The following is a 19,178-nucleotide window of genomic DNA, read 5'->3' on the forward strand; positions in this document are numbered from 1 at the left end:
CTTCATTGTGATATAAAGAACGCGATAGTCTTTCAGAAAAGTCATAGTTAATGTTACCAAAAAAAAAAAAAAAAAAAAAAAAAAAAAAAAAAAAAAAAACTCCAAAGCACTAAAAGCATAAAGCTTTTTACCAAATTTTGTAATTTAAAAACATAAAGCATTTAAAAATAACTTCTTCAGGATGCTTTGAAACCTACGTGTTATTAGGTCTCTCAAAACCAGCTTTTGTGTTTCCTCTTTTTGCCGCGGTCCATTTTGGGAAATTTGAATACAAATTCCTATGCATAGAGAACCTTGATTAGTAGAGAAATATTTCATCTCATTTCCAATCCATGTTTCTCATCTCCTGCCTTTTCTAATTCTCTTTATACACACTTTCTTTTCAGCAGGTGAATGTTTTCTAAAATGAACCGGGAGGAAGAAGATGAGGATCCTTTCAATTAATTTGGTTCTTCTCTGAGGTCGCCAAGCCCGGCTGCAGCTAGGCTCCGCAGGATCTGGGTTGAGGCGGAGCCGGCGGCCTGCGGGCGGTGTGGCTAGGGGCGTGGCCTGTTGGAGGGGCCGGCGAGTGGTGCTCAGCCCAGCTCCACAGGCCGACACATCCCAGGTTAGTGGCTGCAAGCCGAGCCCACGGTGGCAGCAGCGCTAGTGGCCGGTGCCGGATGCTCGCCGGTTCTCTGCTTCTTCCGGGCTTGTGTTCTTCTCGCGCAGTGCCAACCCGCCCTCGTTCGGGCCGGACCCCGGCGATGCTGAGCATGAGAAGTCCAGCGTCTCAGCCTCGGAGCTTCAGAGGAGAAAGTGAAGCTCTTGCAGGTGAAGCCTCGGTCCGTTCGCGTTTCGAACCCCAGCCAACCTCCGCCACGCACCTTCCTTCGGCGCCGCCGGCGCTGGGCACACGGCAGAGTAGGGACCACAGCGGGAAAGACGCGACCCGAACACCGAGAATGGATGCCCGCACCTGGCGTCTGGGCTGGCGCTGTCTCCTCCTCCTTGCTCTCCTTGGATCTACCCGGAGCGAGGGCGTGGAGAGCTGCGAAGAAGTTCGGAAACTTTTCCAGTGGCGGCTTGGGGGAGCTGTCAAGGGGCTGCCGGATGCGCCGCGGGCAGGTAAGAGCGGCTGCTTGGCCCGGCAGTGTGCGGGCCTCGGCCGGAGACCTGTAGGCTTGGGACCGCGTACTTCTAAGCATTCAGAGGTGATCCTGGTGAGAAGATGACCTTTGGGATCCTCCACCACCACTAAGTGATACCAGTGCTTGCGGCAATAGGGCAGCTTCAAGGGGGCTCCTTAACTGTATCTAGGGTTCCTCGGAGCTCTGGAGCATTTGCTTCCTGAAGGAAGTCTCCAGTGATGTGTTTAAAGGACTAGTAAAGAGGAGGCTTGTTGACCCTGTGGCAACTCCGCGGATCTGTTCCCAGAGAATGTCACCAGGGTTCCTGGTTTTTCTGTTTCCTCACAACCACAAAGGAGTTGTGTTGGTTGCCGCAAGTTTGTTGATAAAATCATAAACCTTTTTATATTCCTTTGCTGCACAGGCACAGCCGATGTGTTCTGTAATGAGCACCCGACCCAGTGCACTCAGACATGACCTTTAGTTGCCCCTCCGCACCCTCGCACCAAACCTTCCTACAGGAATTAGAACCTCTCTCAGTGTGTCTCCCACACCCAGAAGTAGTTTCAAGCCTGAAAAGCTTTAGGGCAACAGGCGATCAAACCCTGTATTTTGGGGGCACTGAGCACTGATGAGGTATACCATAGATTCACAGAGAAAGACTTAACGTGGCAGGTGGAGACCATGCTTTCTATAAGCCCCCTTTGCTTGCATTCATCCTTTGTGTGCTATCCTAGCACTCAAACTCCTGGCTGCTGGTGTGAGAGCAAGTACACATTCTATCTGGAAGGGCAGGTGTTAGTGAGCCAATGCAGTGTCTGCAGCTAAGTTAGATCACAGTGGAGAACCCTCGCTGTTGCTGGAGACAACAGAGAGGGATGGATTTGAGGAGGTTGTTGCACAAAGAATTTGCAAAGGATGGCTGAGTACAAAATACATCCTTTTTCCAATCCAAGGAGGCTTGCCTTTAGCACTCCCCAGTGGTAGCACATTTGCTTGATTGCTTATCTGGCAGTTAACTCAATTCTTACTATCCCTCCTGGGTGTCTGGGCACATGAAACCCATCAGCCGGCACTTATATAAGCCCTCTGAAATACACCAATGTTTATTTGAATACCTATTCAGTAGGACACTAGACACTCTTTCCACATTTGACACACATAGTTGAAACTTCCAGCTTAGGGCAATTCTTGTTTCCTAAAAAAACAACACACACACACACACATACACACACACACACACACACACACACACACACACACACACACACACACACATCCCCCAAAACCTAAGTGTATACTTATTTCAGTGTATTTTTCTCAAGAAAGACTTCTCATTTAGCTGCTTATTAAACTAATTGGTTTGTGTGCAGCAGGTATTGAGCTGTGAAACCCTAATACATATTATGAGACCTTGTCTTCTGAATGCCATAGCTTTGTGTGTAGTTGACAGCTCCTCAGTAAGGCTTTGATTCCAACACCTTCTCACACTCAGTGTTTCCAGTGCCTCCTGAAGACAACACATTGTGAAAAGGTGTTGAGTTTTGTTTCTAGAGCCTGTATATGTCATCTCTTTTGACGAGGACCATTTTAGAGCATGGCCACTGTGAGAGCATTTTACCGTGATAGAAGGGAGTGTTGAAGTTCTACCCTACAGAAAAGCAAACGCTTGTCATCATTTGCATTGGGTACACATGGCACAGCTGAAGTGCCAGGAGGGCATACACCTTCTTCTTAAAGTCCTTCTGGGTTGTTTCCCTATCGCAAACACCTTTCCTATCTGTGGCTTAAGGTAAAGGAGCAATCAGAGCAGCTCCCACTAAACCAGCTGGGCCAGTTATGCTCTTGGAGACATCAGTGGTGCTCCTGGAAGAACTGCTAAATTCCTTGGATATTAAGACAAACCTAGTAAACTCATTCATGTAAACATTTGGTATAAAACTGAAATTAGCTTGTGTCATTCATTGATTTGAATGATTCAGTCAAATGCTTTGACATTGATTTATCTTTTTTCCCTGCTAAAAAAAAAAAATCTCCTTTTCAATTTGCATAAATCACATATAGCTAATGCTTAACAGTTTTATTCTTTTTTTTTTTTTTTTTTTTTTTTTTTTTTTTTTTTTGTCTGGGCAAAATGGCTTTATTAGAGTGCCAGGATCACAGTGGGACTTAGGAATTAGCATTGGGGCCCTTCTTCTTGCCAAAGGTGGGCACGACATTGACAAAGCGACGGTTGTACTGCATTCGCCGCTTGGCCCGGCCTGTCTTCTTCTTCTTCTTCTCCTGTTTGGCCACCTTGGGAGTTTGACCTCTCACTTTTCCAGCACGAGCCAGGGAACCATGGACTTTACCTCCCAGCATGCGGCCAGCCACTTCCAGAGTGGTCAGGGCCTCTACACCACACTGGCCTAGGGTGGCCTCATCCTCCAGCGGCGAGCCTGCCAGAAGCATGACTTGCTCTTCGGGGGCAATGCCTTCCAGTGAGGCCACATGAGCTTTGATCTGGGCGACCGTCTCCTGGCCGGTTACCTCGAGGGTGTGTAGTTCCTGGGCGCGGACAAAGAGCTGCATGTTGGCGACTAACCCGCGGACGGCGATGCTGCTACCGCGAAGATGGAGTCAAGAAAGAGGCTATTCTTTTATATTTATATAACAGTTATATTTCCTAACTATATTTATAATAGTTAACATGATAAAACCAGTGGGTGGCTACTTAATTTTCTAAAAATACACCAGTCCCAGAAGAGTGTACACTTAGCATTTAGGTAGTCATTTCCAAATGAGAATATAAATAGTGGCATTTTTAAACATTCCTGAGCTTATTTAATATATAGTCTTCCATTGGCTAAAATAATAAATTTAGTTTAGTACTTTTTAGAAGTTTATTATTTTATCATTTTAAAAATTTCTTGTCCACAGTGCTTAATTCCTTCAGTGTCTAGTTAAAATGCAATTTTTGTAACATAAAGGAGATAGAATAACTTTCTGCAGTTTCTTCTTACACTTCTGATTTTTATATCTTCTGCAAAATCTTATCCGATTTGGAGTTATTAAAATGGTGTGGACAGCCTTTTAAGCTGTCTCCCAGATTTCTCCACGTTTGTTCTTTGCACTGCTCCAGTTCCTTTAAGCCCATTGAGCTCCTAAGAATGTTTGGATGAGAAATGTGAAAAAAGAGAGAAGGAGCAGATGTGATTAGAATTACAGATTTCCCTGTGTTCCACTTTTATTTCCTAAGTAGTAGTCAAGGTGCCCTTTGCTCTTGTTTATTTTATTCAGGGAAGAACTGTTAATGGGACATCTTTAAAAGGCCCTTTTATTTTATTTTACTCATTGGGGAGGGAAGATAATAATTTATTCACATACATGTGCCTTCTTTCAGAGGATGGTTAAAAGATTTATTTAAAAATCAGCTATCAGATAATTAGTATATAACTAATTTTAATGGGCGCTTATCTATCCTAAATATATACTTTTAATAGCAAAGTTTGTGGAAGATAAGTGTTAGTCAGCTTTTTATGAAGCAATTATGTTGCAGAGAGATGAGATTTGCTTGGGTTTATGGTTTAGGGGGCTCCCTGCATGCTTCCAACTTGGGCTTCTGTTGAAACAACTTAGGTGGTTGTAGGTAGGTAGGCGCTGCAGATTACACACTTCATGAACCAAGGCAAAAAGGCCAGGGTGCAGCAGCCCCTTTGAAGCCATAACTCCAATGATCTAATGCTCTCCCACTAGATTTTATGTCTGAAAGCTTCCACTGCACCTCCCAAGACTGACACTCCTGGAACCAGAGTTTTCATATAAGACCTTTGTGGGGCGCTTAGCGCCACAGGTGTAGTAATCATTTTCACCTGGTAGGTTTTAGCTAGAAATAGAATGGTAATCAATTTGATGTGGCAAATCCCAGAATTTTAATACTATGTAAAACTTTAAAATAGAACTCTGCATAGTAGTTTTGGCTCTTGGGTTGCTTTAAAATACTTTGGCTCATTCATATCGTAAAAGGTCAGTTTGTCTTATTGTAATATGCAGGAACAGCAGTTGACCTTATAGACCTGGGCCTCAGAGTTGTGTGTCCACAGACCTGTGTGGGGAGAGTATGTGCCAGGGTGCATTTATAGATTTGGGGCTCAGAATTGTGTGCCCGCAAGCTTGTGTGGTGAGAATACGTGCCAGGGTGCACTGGAAGTAAGAGTAGACTTTTGGGAGTGGCTTCTGTCATTACATCATGAGGTCGAAGGGCTTGAAGTCAGGTGGTCAGGCACACAGGGCAAGCATTTTCACTCACAGTCACCTTGCCACCCAGAGAGTCATCTTTGAACCTCTCTTTAAATTCTTGTCATTACAAGAATTTTAATACCTTTACTTAATACCTTGTTTTAAAATTACTTGATTTTTTTTCAGGATGACATGTCATTGTCTTATCTCTACACATCAGAGACTTTAAAAATAATAATTGACTTTTTCATCCTCAAATAGTTTTAAAATTAGGAAATGTGTCTGAAATGACATTATTTGCTTATTGTAGTTAATATGTGTCTTATGAATTACTATACATCTAAGAAACAAAGTTGTTCTCCTGCTGGCTACAATGCACAGAGCCACAGGTCTGTATCAGCGTGGCAAATGCTATAGGGCCAACTATAAGTACGCTATCAACTATAAGTATGTGTGCTTCATTGTCCCTGGTCCCTCTAAGCATCATGGTGACTTTTTAACCTGGTGTCACAGTCTTCTGTTTGTATGATAGATTCAGGATGGTTAGAATTTGGAAGCTAAGAGGAACATCTGTGCTCACATCCTGTGTTCCATTTGCTAGACTGAAGCCAGTTCAGAATTTCTGGAATGTTAGTTTGCTAGCCCATGATGTGTGTGTGTGTGTGTGTGTGTGTGTGTGTGTGTGTGTGTGTGTGTGTGTGTAATATAAATTATCTAGATTTCTAACTAGATATCTGTGACTATATCATTGATATATTCCACTAAGTCACAATAGCAATTAGTTTGAATGGGAACTCACACACATGTGAGTGGAGACAAAAAAAAAGAAAGATTGAATAGCTGACTTATTTGCATGCTTCAAATTTCAGCTAAAATTAACATGTACTACACTAAAACATACCAATTACTATTGGAGAATGCATTTTCTTTTGTACATGGCACTTATTACACACTCCTTTTCTCTCAGCTCTACATCTTTCTCCATGAGATTGTGTGCGTAATGAAAACAGAGAACATATCTTCTGGGGACAGTGCTATAATCAGTGGTCAATCTATACAGTAACAAGACAGAAGCCCACATTCAGAAGGATCTCATGCCTATTTTAATGTACTCTTGGCACCATATTGAAATTTGAACACTGGGCTTCCATCTGCTTCTGGCTTGGGGTTCTGAAAGTCATACAGATGATTGGGCCTGATTTGTATCTTGTTTTTTGAATATGGTTTGGTGCATAGAATAGGGCTTGATACAAAATAAGAGTTGCAGTATTTTATTTAGTTAAGCTGAAGGAAGCTTGTTGGTATATATTTTGGCTCTCTTTGATTCTTAAACCATAGAAGGAAGTCTTGAGTACTGAGTTCTAAGACACTGCTATCTATAAGCTGTGACTATGAATGTTTTAATTGTTAAATACATGGCTCTGAGCTAGACACTTGCCTTGGTTCTTTTTTTTTTTTTTTTTTAACAGATGACTGGAACCATTACAGCAAAGCCCAACATGGTCTAACTGAAAGCTTTAGACATATAGTTGCTTTAAATGTAGCTCTGAGAAAGGTAATTCTAGCCACTTCCAAGTTGATACTTCACATATACCACAAACTTTACTGACATCGAATGGCAGAGTTTCAGGAAGATGGCTCAGTGGTTGAGAACAGTGGGTGCTCATCCCGAGATTCTGAGTTCAATTCCCAGCACCCACGTGCATTTTACATCCATCTAATAACTGTGGTCCAATGGGAACTGATAACTTCTTCTGGTTCACAGATTTACATGTATACAAAGCATCCATATCCACCAAAGAAATAAGTCTTAGAAAAACATAAAAAACAAAACAAAACAAAACAAAACAAAACAAAACAAAACCAACCCAGCAACAACAACAAAAAAAAGAAATCCCTAGGCCTATTGTGTGGTCGCTCTTTGAGAACTCAGAACTTCCTATCTGATTGTCACCATCTAGATACAAGAGAGTTCCCTCTCCAATTCTTATTTTTAAAAGAGGTATGTATGCTTACACACACACACACACACACACACACACACACACACTTGTATGTGAGGAGGCCAGAAGAGGGCGCTGAGTCCCTTGGAGATTGAGTGTTTGGAGTCTTAGGAACTGGACGCATGTCCTCTAGAAGATCAACATCATGTGCCTTAACACCCAAGTGTCTTTGTCACTTCATATCTCCGGTTTTGTGGTGGCCTTGCACACTGTCCTGGGAAGGACTTCCCCTGCGAGGCAGATTGCCCCAGCTGTGAGCAGGTAAGACACAGGTGTGCTGCTTCCTGCTTACGCATGTGTCTTTCATGCTATCACCCCTGAAGTTTCCCACTCACCCACCGTCCATGGGCCAGTACTTGGTGATTTATAGCACAGTGACCCACGTTAAATGTATTTCCATTCTTTAGCATAATATATCAGGAGAGAAGAATCTGTAATTGATTTTTCACAGATCAGCACTCATACATAGACTTTGATAAATAAATTATTTTTTTATTTTATTTTTTATTAATAGTCACCTAATACTCTATTTGTTGTAATTTGAAGAAGGTAGACAGCATAGTTGTTTAGATGGTCTGTGCTTGGCTCTGTTGCAAGTAAATTGTTTCCTCAGAGCTAACATTTTCTTGTGTAACTTTGGCACAGATTCTATAAAGTGACCCAATCTTACTTGTAATGATTCAAAAATATAAGATGATAAGATAATACGATGCCATGCAACAGATAGTATATTATATGAGGTTTATTAAGTGAGTATGGAGAGAGAAGGAAATAAGGGAGGGGTACAGGGAGAGAGAGAAAGAGAGAGAAAGAGAGTGAGAGAAAAAGAGTAAGAGGGAGGGGTGAGGTAGGACTGTCCTTTTATATAGCCCTGGACAGGGCCACGCTCCTGTGGCAGGTAAGCAATGAAATCACATGTAGGCAGACTGAAGCAGAATTCTAACACCATTAATTTTAAATTTAAAGGATTTAAATGTAAGGTTGTTTCATCTAGGAATTTTGAAATGGAGTAAGTGGACAGCTAGAGAAGTATCTGCAAGAGTGTGCTCTCTGCTGTTCTTCAGGAACAGGAGAAGTATTTGACAGGGTTTATTTGCACCCTGCCATCATGTGATCTCACAGCTTTATTGACTCGTAAAGAATGGAAAGAGAATGGAACAAAATACAATTTGCATTTGGCCCTGTATTTAATTGGCTTATATTTTATTTGGGTCTAATTTTTTCAAAATGGAATTTCTTCCATGAAGAAATTACTAGTAATGACCTGTGAAGTGAATCCTCTTTTATTCTTCCACCCTGTTAATTCCTTGCTGAGAGTGACATTCTGAATGACATTAATCATCTATGGAATAGCTCCTGTATTTGTTGAAGAGTACTGTAATGGTAGTATTGATGGTCAGCATGACAGGAAGTAGAATCACCTAAGACATACATCTCTCTATAGGTCTAGACTGGATTGGCTAAGGTGTGAAGACCTACCTCAGGTGTGAGTGGCTTGGCTAAGGTGTGAAGGCCTACCTCAGGTGTGAGTGGCTTGGTTAAGATGTGAAGGCCTACCTCAGATGTGAGTGGCATGGTTCTACAGGCTGGTGTCCTGGACTGGATGAAAAGAAGGCAAGTGAGGCCTCAGCATTTGTCTCTGTGCTTTCTCATTGCACATGCAATGTGACTGACCAGCTGTGGCAATGCCTTCCCTGCCACGATGATCTGTGCCAATCTATGACCCCAAAATGAGTTCTTCCTTAAATCTCATTTGTCTGGCATTTTGTCACAGTGAGAAAAGGAGTCAGTGGAGGTTAGGACAGCAGGTGGACATAGCAGAGTTACCTCAGACTTTGAGGATGAAAATAATTGTTAGTAAATCACAAACCATGCTGTATTGTAGCAAGCATGTGGAATCTGTAAAGTATTTCCAATAAAGACTTTTTTTTTTTAAATTTTCTTTTCTCTTTTTTTTCCTGAGACAACATTTCTCTGTGTAGACCAGGCTGGCTTTGAATTCACTGAGTTCTCTGCCTCTGCCTCCCAAGTTATGGGATTAACAACATGTGCTATCATGGCTCAAATCGGTTTATTTTAAATTACTGACATGAAATTGTTTATATTTATTATTTAGAACTTAATTTTTCACTATACATACTGAAAATGTAACTAGTATATACACATAATGCATGCATGTGGTAAAGTGGCTAATACTAGCTAAATAATATACATGTGATCTCACAATGGATCATTCTTGGTGGCAAAAAATCTTAAAAGTCAGTTACTTCATTTCCGAAGAATGAGTGTACTAGTACTGTACTTATTAGTTCATTGTACAACAGCTCTGTTGAACTTAGTTCTTTCTAACTATAATTTTGTATTTTGTGATGAGATCTTGGATTAGCTGAGCCTGTAGTAAACACCGCTTTACTCTCTGTTGTTACAAAATCAACCTTTTAGATCATGTAGTATTTTTCTCTTTGTACCTTACCTTTATTATTCAAGATGGCATCTGCAACATTCATCCTATGGCTGCAAATGACAGTACCTTATTTCTTATAGACAAGTCATATTCTATTGTGTGTCCACACCACAGTTTTCTCTATTCATCTATTGATCGATGGACACTGAGGCTTATCAAGTCTTTAAGACCTCTTTACAATGAAAATTTGTATTTTTTCTGCATATATGACGTATGTGCCATAATTTGTTCACACATCTTATAAGAAGCATGAAAAATTTCCCTAAACAGAAGAATTATTGTGTCAGTGCTAATGAAACGCACATGTATATTTTGATTTTGCTCAGCTCTTCACTTAAATATGTTTAAAAATAGTCATGATCTAAAAGCTAGTAAGCATTCCTTAGTACATGATTAAATTTTTATTACTCATTAGGATAAGGAGTTTGAATTACTATTTCTTTTCCTTCAATGATATGCTAAAATTTAACTTAGTTTTCATAATTCTGTATAAGCAACATAATTAATCTCTGAAGCTGAATTCTTAGAACTCATATTCTGCTGCCTTTTCACTCATGTTAGGAAAGGATGAAATCTTAGTAAGGAGTTGGTCTGAAAGCACAGCAAGAGTGTGCCTGCATTGATCAAATAAAATGAAGGAGGAAAAATTACACGGGGATATCCTGTCCATTGCATATAGATTCTTTAAGTGGAAATTTGTCAATATTAAATTACCAGTTCAAATTTATTTGCTTTTTGAGTAACTCTGTTATTCAGTAAGGTTAGACTAAGTTACATTTGGCTCATTTTCTTTAGATCATTGAGATGTCTGTGCTTAACGAACTGAGACTGAAGCAGGTCAATAAAAGGAAGACATTAATAGTCCATTCTCACCAGGCTTGGAGCACATTTCACTCTGGGTTTAAAAACAAAACAAAAATCCAACAAACCCAACTCATATTTTTGAAAAAAAAAAAAAAGGTTTTGATCAACTTAAAAGGTAAGGGAAGTAGAAATAACACAGTGAGATGCACACAGAAGAAATCAATGACCTTCTTTAGCTTCTGAGTATCGGGTGGACCTGTGTGGATCTATGCCTGCTCAGCTAGGAGCTTTAGTCTGAAACATAAAGCTAAGTTTTCTTTTTTTCCCCCTTGGAAGCTCACTTGTGGAAAAAAAAATGCTGCAGGTCATCAAATATTTAACATTTAATTCATCTATGCAAATGTCTTGTAGTCATAATGAGAAAAAATAAGTCTGACAAAGCATTAAAATGTTGTTTTGGGATGAATGAATGAAAAAATGAGACATATTATCACAATTTGTCAAATGTTATAGTGTAGAGAAATGGATTTATAGTTTTGAATTGGCTTAGTTTGCCATTCCGTTTATTAGATGTGTGACATTTAGCAAATGACTCAACTTCTCAGATGTTTTGCTTTCTTCTATACAGATACTGTATATACAGGTTTCTTGTCTCCTCTGGTGTGTTTTCAGAACCATGTTATGCTGATACTGCTTGAACACATCTCCACAGATATGCTTGTGTATTGTATAGTTTTATGTGAACTTGACACAAGGTAGAGCTATTTAAGAGGAGGGAATGTCAATAGAAAAAAGATCTGGCTGCAACGCATTTTCTTAATTAGTGATTGATGGAGAAACCACCCAGTCCATTGGTGCCATCCCTGGGCTGGTGATCCTGGGTTCTATAAAGAAACAGGAGCAAGCCATGAGGAACAAGGCAGTAAGCAGCATCCCTCCATGGGTTCCTGCCTCCAGGTTCCTGTCCTGCTGGAGTGAGTTCCTGCCCTGACTTCCTTCAGCGATGGGTTGTAATGTGGAAGTGTAAACCAAGTAAACCCTTTCCTCCCCAAATTTCTTTCTTTGGTCATGGTGTTTCATAACCCAACAAAGACTTTCAGTATCAGTTACAGTTACTTCTTGTGACAAAGTCAACTTAAGGAAGGGTGATCTTACTCTTAGAGTTTGCAGTATGGTCGGTCTATTACAGAAGGGAAGACATGGAAACAGGAGCCTGAGACAACTGGTCACCTTGGGTCTGCAGTCAGGAACTACAGAGATGAATGTTGGGGTTCCTCTCAATTGCTTCTTTTTATTGAATTCTGGGCCCAGCCTATAGGACTAAACTTCCCTCTGTGTGGATTTAGAATTGTTTTTTTTTTCTATTGCACACCAACCTTCTGCACATGTCAGAAATGCAGCTGTGTCGTTTCTCACAAAAAAGGAACTAAAGCAGTTCTCTGGTTTCAAATTTAAAACTTTCCGAAAGTTGATCCTTTATAAAAAATTTCTGTCACTGCTGCCAACTACAAGGGTGTGGGGAATAGGTGGTCCCAGGAAATCTGTGCAAGGCATCATTACCAATCCTGTGGTGCTTGCTAGGCAGCTGAGAAGAGACATCGACATTCCCCAGAGGTCATGTGGAAGCTTAAGTTCCTACATTTGTTGTTGCATAGTGGATCATCTTTTGGGTGTGTGTCCAGGAGTGGTATAGCTGGGTCTTCAAGTAGAACTATTCCTAATTTTCTGAGAAACTGCTGTATTGATTCCCAAAATGGCTGTACAAGTTTGTACTCCCACCAGCAACGGAAAAGTGTTCCCCTTGCTCCACACCCTCCCCAGCATGTGCTGTCACTTGAGTTATTAATCTTAGCTAGCCTGTGACAGGTGTAAGATGGAATGTCAGAGTCCTTTTGATTTGCATCTCCCTGATAGCTAAGGTTGCTGAACATTTCTTTAAGTGCTTCCTGTCCATTTTAAGTTTCTCTGTTGAGAATCCTCTTTTAGGTCTGTACCTCATTTTTAATTGAGTTATTTGGTTTGTTGGTGTCTAGTTGCTTGAGTTCTTTATATATTTTGGATACAAGCAAGCCCTCTGTTAGATGTGGAGTTGGGGAAGACCTTTTCCCATTCTGTGGGCTGCCATTTCTTCCTTTTGAGTGTGTTCTTTGCCTTACAGAAGCTTTTCAGTTTCATGGGGTGCCATTTATTAATTCTTAATCCAAGTACCTGAGCTGTTAGTGTTCTGTTAAGGAAGTTGTCTCCTGTTACATTTTCTCTTCTATCAGGTTCAGTGTATCCAGTTTTATGTTGAGGTCTTTGATCCGCTTGGACTTAAGTTTTGGGCAGGGCGATAGATGTGGATCTGTTTACATTCTTCTACATGCCGACATTCAGTGAGACAAACACCATTTGCTGAAGATGCTTTCTTCTTCTTTTCATTGTATATTTCTGGCTTCTTTATGAAAAATCAATAGGTATGTTGATTTTCTTAATAGTCTTTGATTCCATTGATCATCTTGTCTGTTTCTATGGAGTTTTTATTACTATTGCTCTGTAGTAAAGTTTGGAATCAGGACTGATGATACCCCCAGAAGTTCTTTTATTGTGCAGGATTGTTTTAGCTATCCCGGGCCTTTTCTTTTTCAGTATGAAGTTGAGTATTGTTTTCTAAACGTTTTTTTTTTTTTTTTTTTTTTTTTTTTAAAGAATTATGTTGGAGTTTGATAGGAATTGTGTTGAATGTGTAGATTGCTTTTGGTAAGATAGCATTTTTACTATGTTAATCCTACAGACCCATGAGCATGGGAGATTTTTCCGTCTTCTGATGTCTTCTCCATTTTTTTTTCTTCAAAGACTTGAAGTTCTTGTCTGATAGATCTTTCACTTGCTTGATTAGAGTTACCCCAAAATATCCGATATTATTTGTGAAGAGTGTAGTTTCCTTAATCTTTTTTCTCAGACCTTTTGTCATTTGTATACAAGAGTGCTGCTGATTTTTTTAAAATTAATCTTGTATCCAGCCACTTTGCTTAAGGTATTTATCAGCTGTAGCAGTTCCCTGGTAAATTTTTTGTATGCTATCATCTGTGAATAGAGAGATACTTTAACTTTTTCTTTCCAATTTGTATTCTCTTGATTTCCTTTAGTTGTCTTATTGCTCCAGCTAAACCTTCAAGTACTATATTGGATAAATATGGAGAGAATGGACAACCTTGTTTTGTCCCTGATTTTAGTAGGATTGCTTTATTTTTCTATCTAATTTGATGGTAGCTGTCTGCTTGCTGTATATTACCTTTCTTATATTTAGGTTTGTATCTTGTATCCCTGATATGTCCAAAAGTTTTATCATGAAAGAGTGTTGGATTTTGTCAAAAGCATTTTCAGCATCTAATGAGATGATCATGTGGTCTTTTTCTTTCAGTTTGTTTATGTGGTGGATTATGTTGATGGATTTTCCTATGTTGAACCATCCCTGCATTGCTGGGATGAAGCTTACTTGATCGTAATGAATAATGTTTTTTGTTGAGTTCTTGGATTCAGTTTGTGTATATTTTATTGACTATTTTTGCATCAATGTTCATGAGAGAAATTGGTCTGAAATTGTCTTTATTTCTTGAGTCTTTGTGTGGCTTAGTTATCAGGATGACTATGGTGTCATAAAATGAATTTGGCAATGTGTCTTCTGTTTCTATTTTGTGAAATAATTTGAGGAGTATTGGTATTAGCTCCTCTTTGAAATTCTGGTAGAATTCTGTACTAAAACCATCTGGCTCTGGGCTATTTCCCCCTTTGGTTGGGAGAATGTTAATGACTGCTTCTATTTCCTTAAAGGTTAGGGGTCTATTGAAATTGTTTGTGTTGATTTAACTTTAGTAAGTGGAATCTATAGAGAAAAATGTCCATTTCTTTTAGATTTTCCAATTTTTGGAGTACAGGTCTTTGAAGAAAGAACTAATACTCTTTGGATTTTCTCAGTGTCTATTGTTATGTCCCCCTTTTCATTTTTGATTTAGTTAATTTGGATATTCTTTCTCTGCCTTTTAGTTATTTGGGGTAAGCATTTGTCAATATTGTCGATTTTCTCAAAGAACCATGTCTTTGTTTTATTGATTCTTTCTATTGTTCTGTTTGTTTCTATTTCATTATTTCAGCCCTGGGTTAGGTTATTTCCTCCTCTTGTGTGCTTCTTTTTGTTGTAGAGATTTCAGATATGGTGTTAAATCACTAGTATGAGAACGCACAAATCTCTTTGTGAAAGCATTTAGAGCTATGAACTTTTTGCTGAGTACTGCTCTCATTGTGTCCCATTGGCTATGTTGTGCATTCATTTTCATTGAATTCTACACAGTTTTTAATTTTTTAAAAATTTCTTCCTTGACATTATTGTTGATGAGAAGAAATTTGTTCAGTTTTCTTCAGCCTTTAGGCTTTCTGTTGTTTCTGTTGTCCAATTTTAACCCATAGTGGTCTGATAAGATACAGGGGTTATGCTGGGTGGTGGTTGCATACGTTTTTAATCCCAGCACTTGGGAGGCAGAGGCAGGTGGATCACTGTGAGTTCAAGGCTAACCTGGTCTATAAAGTGAGTCCAGGACAGCCAAGACTACATAGAGAAACTCAGTCTCCGAAAACAAAACAAAACAAAAAGATACAGGGGTTATTTAAATTTTCTTTGTATCTGTTGAGACTTGCTTAGTGACTGAGTATACAGTCATTTTGGAGCAGGTTTCCTGATGAGAAGAAGTGATATTTGTTATGATTGAATGAAATGTTTTGTAGGTATCTATTACTTCCATTTGAGTCATAACGTCTGTTCCATTATTTCTTTGTTTAGTTTCTATCTGGATGATCTATCTATTGGTGAGAATGAGGTGTTTTGAAGTCTCCACTATCAATGTGTGAGTTTGTTGTGTGATGTAAACTTTAGTAATGTTTCTTTTTCTTTTTTTTTTTGAAGGAAAATTTTTTATTTATTTGTATTTATTTATTTATTTTAATTTTTACATATACATTAATTTTATTATATATATATGTATGTATAATAGACTACCTATAGCAAGAAGAACCATGGCACAATCAGGAATTATATAAATATTGCATTCTTAGTGTTTTGGCTATTTGCATTTAACAGCCTTGAAGAAAACATCTTTCCTATCTTGGTGCATCTAAAATTTGAATGTAAATCAATCTCTATCAAATATTGTCATTATCAACTTAAAACATCTATCTAGACCTAAAAACATCTTAACCCCTAAACAACTAAGCGTCATTGTAAAACTAAGTTACCTGGTCTTCAACTCCATCAGAGACTTGAGAGGGAATAAACTTGATTACCTCAGTATGCCAGAAGTGCAGGATTGTGGCTTTCTAAATGAGAAGATGACAGAGACAGTTTGCTACTTGAATAGTCACCCAAAATTCTCTATAATGTTGGAGTATCTTCTTCAGCCTTCTGGCCCAATATATCTGACAGACATATTTGTGAGGACTTGTGTAGGCAGGCTACAAACCCTGTGTAGGCAGAGTTTGGCCATTGACTCTGCCTGCATCCAAGCTTGCCCTTTTCTTAGGCAGAATTCTGTCTGTGGTAGTAATAAGGATATTTTGCCAAGTGGCTTGTTTGCCACATTTGAAGCCATCTCCATAAGGAGGTTTTTTGATGCTCATCATCCTCTTTGAGTAAGGTTGGGTGTTGCCAGGAGTTAACCTGTCTCACTGTCAGTGAATCTTTAAAATAATAATTAAAAAAACATTTAAAATGTCATATCCTGCATGCCTCTGATGCTTTTGAAGATCTCATCTAACCCTCCTACTTTATCTTAGTAATATTTCTTTAATGAATGTGTGTGCCTTTGCATTTCAGGCATAGATGTTCAGAATTGAAACATATTTTTGGTGGATTTCTCCTTTGATGAGTATGAAGTGTCCTTCCCTATCTCTTTTGTTTGATTTGGTTGAACGTCTATTTTGTTAGAGATTAAAGTGGCTACACTAGCGTGCTTATTGGGTCCATTTGCTTGGAAAATCTTTTTCCAGCCATTTACTCTGTGGTAGTGGTTTTTTATTTATTTTCTTATTTTATGTTGAGGTATGTTTCTTGTGTGCAGCAGAATGATGGATCCTGTTTTCACATCCACTTTGTTAACCTATGTCTTTTAATTGGGGATTTGAGTCCATTATGTTGAGAGATATTAATACCAATGATTATTAATTCCTGTTAATTTGGTGTTGTAGTCACTGTGTGTGTGTGTGTGTGTGTGTATGTATGTATGTATGTATGTATGTATGTATGTATGTACGTGTTTCTGTGTTTTCTCTTCTTTTGCTTTTGCTGGTGTGAAATTACATATTTCCTGTATTTTATTGGGTGTGGTTAACCTCCTTGGGTTGGAGTTTTCCTTTTAGTATCTTTCGTAGGGCTGGATAGATATTGTTTGAATTTGGTTTTGTCATGGAATATCTTGTTTTTTCTATGGAAATTTAAAGTTTTGCTGGGAGTAGTAGTCTCAGCTTACATTTGTAGTGTCTTAGAGTCTGGAAGACATCTGCCCAGCCTTTTGTGGATTTTAGAGTCTCTCTTGAGTAGTTGAGTGTACTTCTAATAGATTTGCCTTTTTATGTTACTTGTCCTTTTCCCCTTGCATCCTTTAAAATTTTTCTTTGTTATGTACGTTTAATGTTTTGATTATTATGTGGTAGGGGAAACTTTCTTTTTTAAAATTTTATTTAATTATTTATTCATTTTACATCCTTATTTAGCCCCTCTCCCAGCCCCTTCCCCTATATCCTTTTATGATTTTGTTGCAAATATTTTCTGGACGTTTGAGCTGGGAGTCTTCTTCTATTTCTATTATTCTTAGGTTTGGTCTTTTCATAGTATCACAGATTTCTGGGATGTTTTGTGTCAGGATCTTTTTCGATTTAACATTTTCTTTGACCACTGAATCTATTTCTTCTGTCATATCTTCAACCTCTGAGATTCTTTCTTCCATCTCATTTATTCTCTTGGCAATTCTTGCATCTGTAGTTCCTGTTTGTGTACCTAGATTTTCCATTTCCAGAGTTCTCTCAGTTTATGCTTTCTTTATTGCTTCTATATTTCAATTTTCAGGTCTTGAAAGTTTCCTTCACCTGTTTGCTTTTTAATTGGGTTTCTTGGCATTCTTTATGGGATTTATTAATTTCTCCATTTTTTTTCATTTGTCTTTTCCTTTGCTTCTTTAGGGATTTTTTCCCATTTCTTCTTTAAAGATTTCTATCATCTTCATAAAGTTGATTTTATGGTTGCTTTCTTGTCTTCAGCTGCATTGGAATACTCAGGTCTTGCTGTCATAGGATACCTGGGCTCTGAAGGTGCCAAATTGTCCTGGCTCTTGTTGGTTGTGTTCCTATGCTGGCATTCAAGCCTCTATGTTTGGGGTGATTATAGTTCAGGGTGCTGATTTCTGAGTTTGTATTTGTTGAATGGGTGTTTTCTTCCTTTGCTTCTATGTCTTCTTGGGCCTTTTGGCCAGGATGTCTGTCAGCCTGCTTAATATCTGAGCCACTAAGGAATGTCTTATCAGGTTGGGTTTTGACTTCTGGCAACTTGTTTGGCCTTTCATGCAGCAGGGGGTCTCTTCTTATGACTGGTGTGGCCTGTGTCTGAGAAGCTAGAGTCTCTTCTAACTGTTGTGGCCTGCACCTGAGCAGCTGGAGTCTGCGGGAATGAGGGGAGGGAGTCCTGGTGACCGATGTTCTATTCACACTACTTACCGTGCTTCATATGCTAGCTAATTTCATGCCTACTTGACACAAACTAGAGTTGCTAGAGAGGAGGGAGTCGCAGTTGAGAAAATGCTTCATGAGGTAGGATTGTAGGCAACCATGTTGGGTATTTTTCTTAATTAGTGATTGATGGGAGAGGGCCAGCCCTGGGATGTTGGTTTTGGATGTTATAAGAAAGCAGGCTGAGAAAACCAGAGGGAGTGAGCCAGTAAGCCACACCCCTCCATGGTCACTGCATCTCTTCCTGCCTCCAGATTCCTGCCTGTTTGAGTTCCTGTCCCTGTCTTCCTTCAATGGTAGACTGAGATGTAGAATTATAAATTCTTTCCTCCCTAACCTGTTTTTGGTTATGGTGTTTCACCACAGCAATAGAAATTCTTACTGGGACAGAAATTGGTACTAGGTATGGGGTATTGCTGTGACAGACCTGACCACATTGTTTTGAGGAGTGTTGTAGAAAGACTTAGGAACTTTGGGCTAGAAATCCATTGAGTGTTGAGAGCTCAATGAGATGTTCTATAGGATCTGGGAAGATAAGAATGTTGAAGGCAATGCAGGCAATGGAGGGCTGGCTTGTAACATTTCAGCAGGATGTTTATGACTCTATCAGAGCCATTTGTTGTTTGAATTAAGATTCTGTGGTTCTGGACAGTGGATGTGGAAGAGTCAGTGGTGATTAACAAGAGACCAGCACCATTAAAATGAAACCTTTGCATTGCTGTGACAATTAATCCTTGTCAGTTGGAGCTGAGAAATTAGCAGTGATTAAGAAGAGGTCAATATCTTTGAGGTAAAACGTTCTGGGAAACTTCTTTCTCCTCTAGGTTGCAG

The 19,178-nt window shown here is 39.2% G+C and overlaps 2 protein-coding genes across 2 annotated transcripts in view; one reads left to right on the forward strand and one right to left on the reverse strand.

The window, feature by feature from the left end:
- Positions 1–605: 605 nt before the first annotated feature.
- Positions 606–19,178, forward strand: part of LOC127202262 (glypican-5-like) — a 34,395-nt gene continuing 15,822 nt past the window's right edge. The window contains exon 1 of the mRNA XM_051160958.1: positions 606–1,107. Coding sequence (XP_051016915.1) covers positions 663–1,107 — 445 coding nt within the window. The 5' untranslated portion in view covers positions 606–662. The remainder of the gene's footprint in view (positions 1,108–19,178) is intronic.
- On the reverse strand, positions 3,216–3,695 carry LOC127202263 (FAU ubiquitin-like and ribosomal protein S30). Its single transcript, XM_051160959.1, has one exon. The coding sequence runs from the start codon at positions 3,678–3,680 to the stop codon at positions 3,279–3,281; it is 402 nt and encodes a 133-aa protein (XP_051016916.1). The 5' UTR covers positions 3,681–3,695; the 3' UTR covers positions 3,216–3,278.

Source organism: Acomys russatus, chromosome 18 (assembly GCF_903995435.1).
Source record: "Acomys russatus chromosome 18, mAcoRus1.1, whole genome shotgun sequence".
In the NCBI taxonomy this organism is placed as follows: domain Eukaryota; kingdom Metazoa; phylum Chordata; class Mammalia; order Rodentia; family Muridae; genus Acomys; species Acomys russatus.

Coding starts and splice junctions, on each gene's coding strand:
- LOC127202263 (XM_051160959.1), bottom strand. CDS start 3,680: ATGCAGCTCTTTGTCCGCGCCCAGGAACTACACACCCTCGAGGTAACC.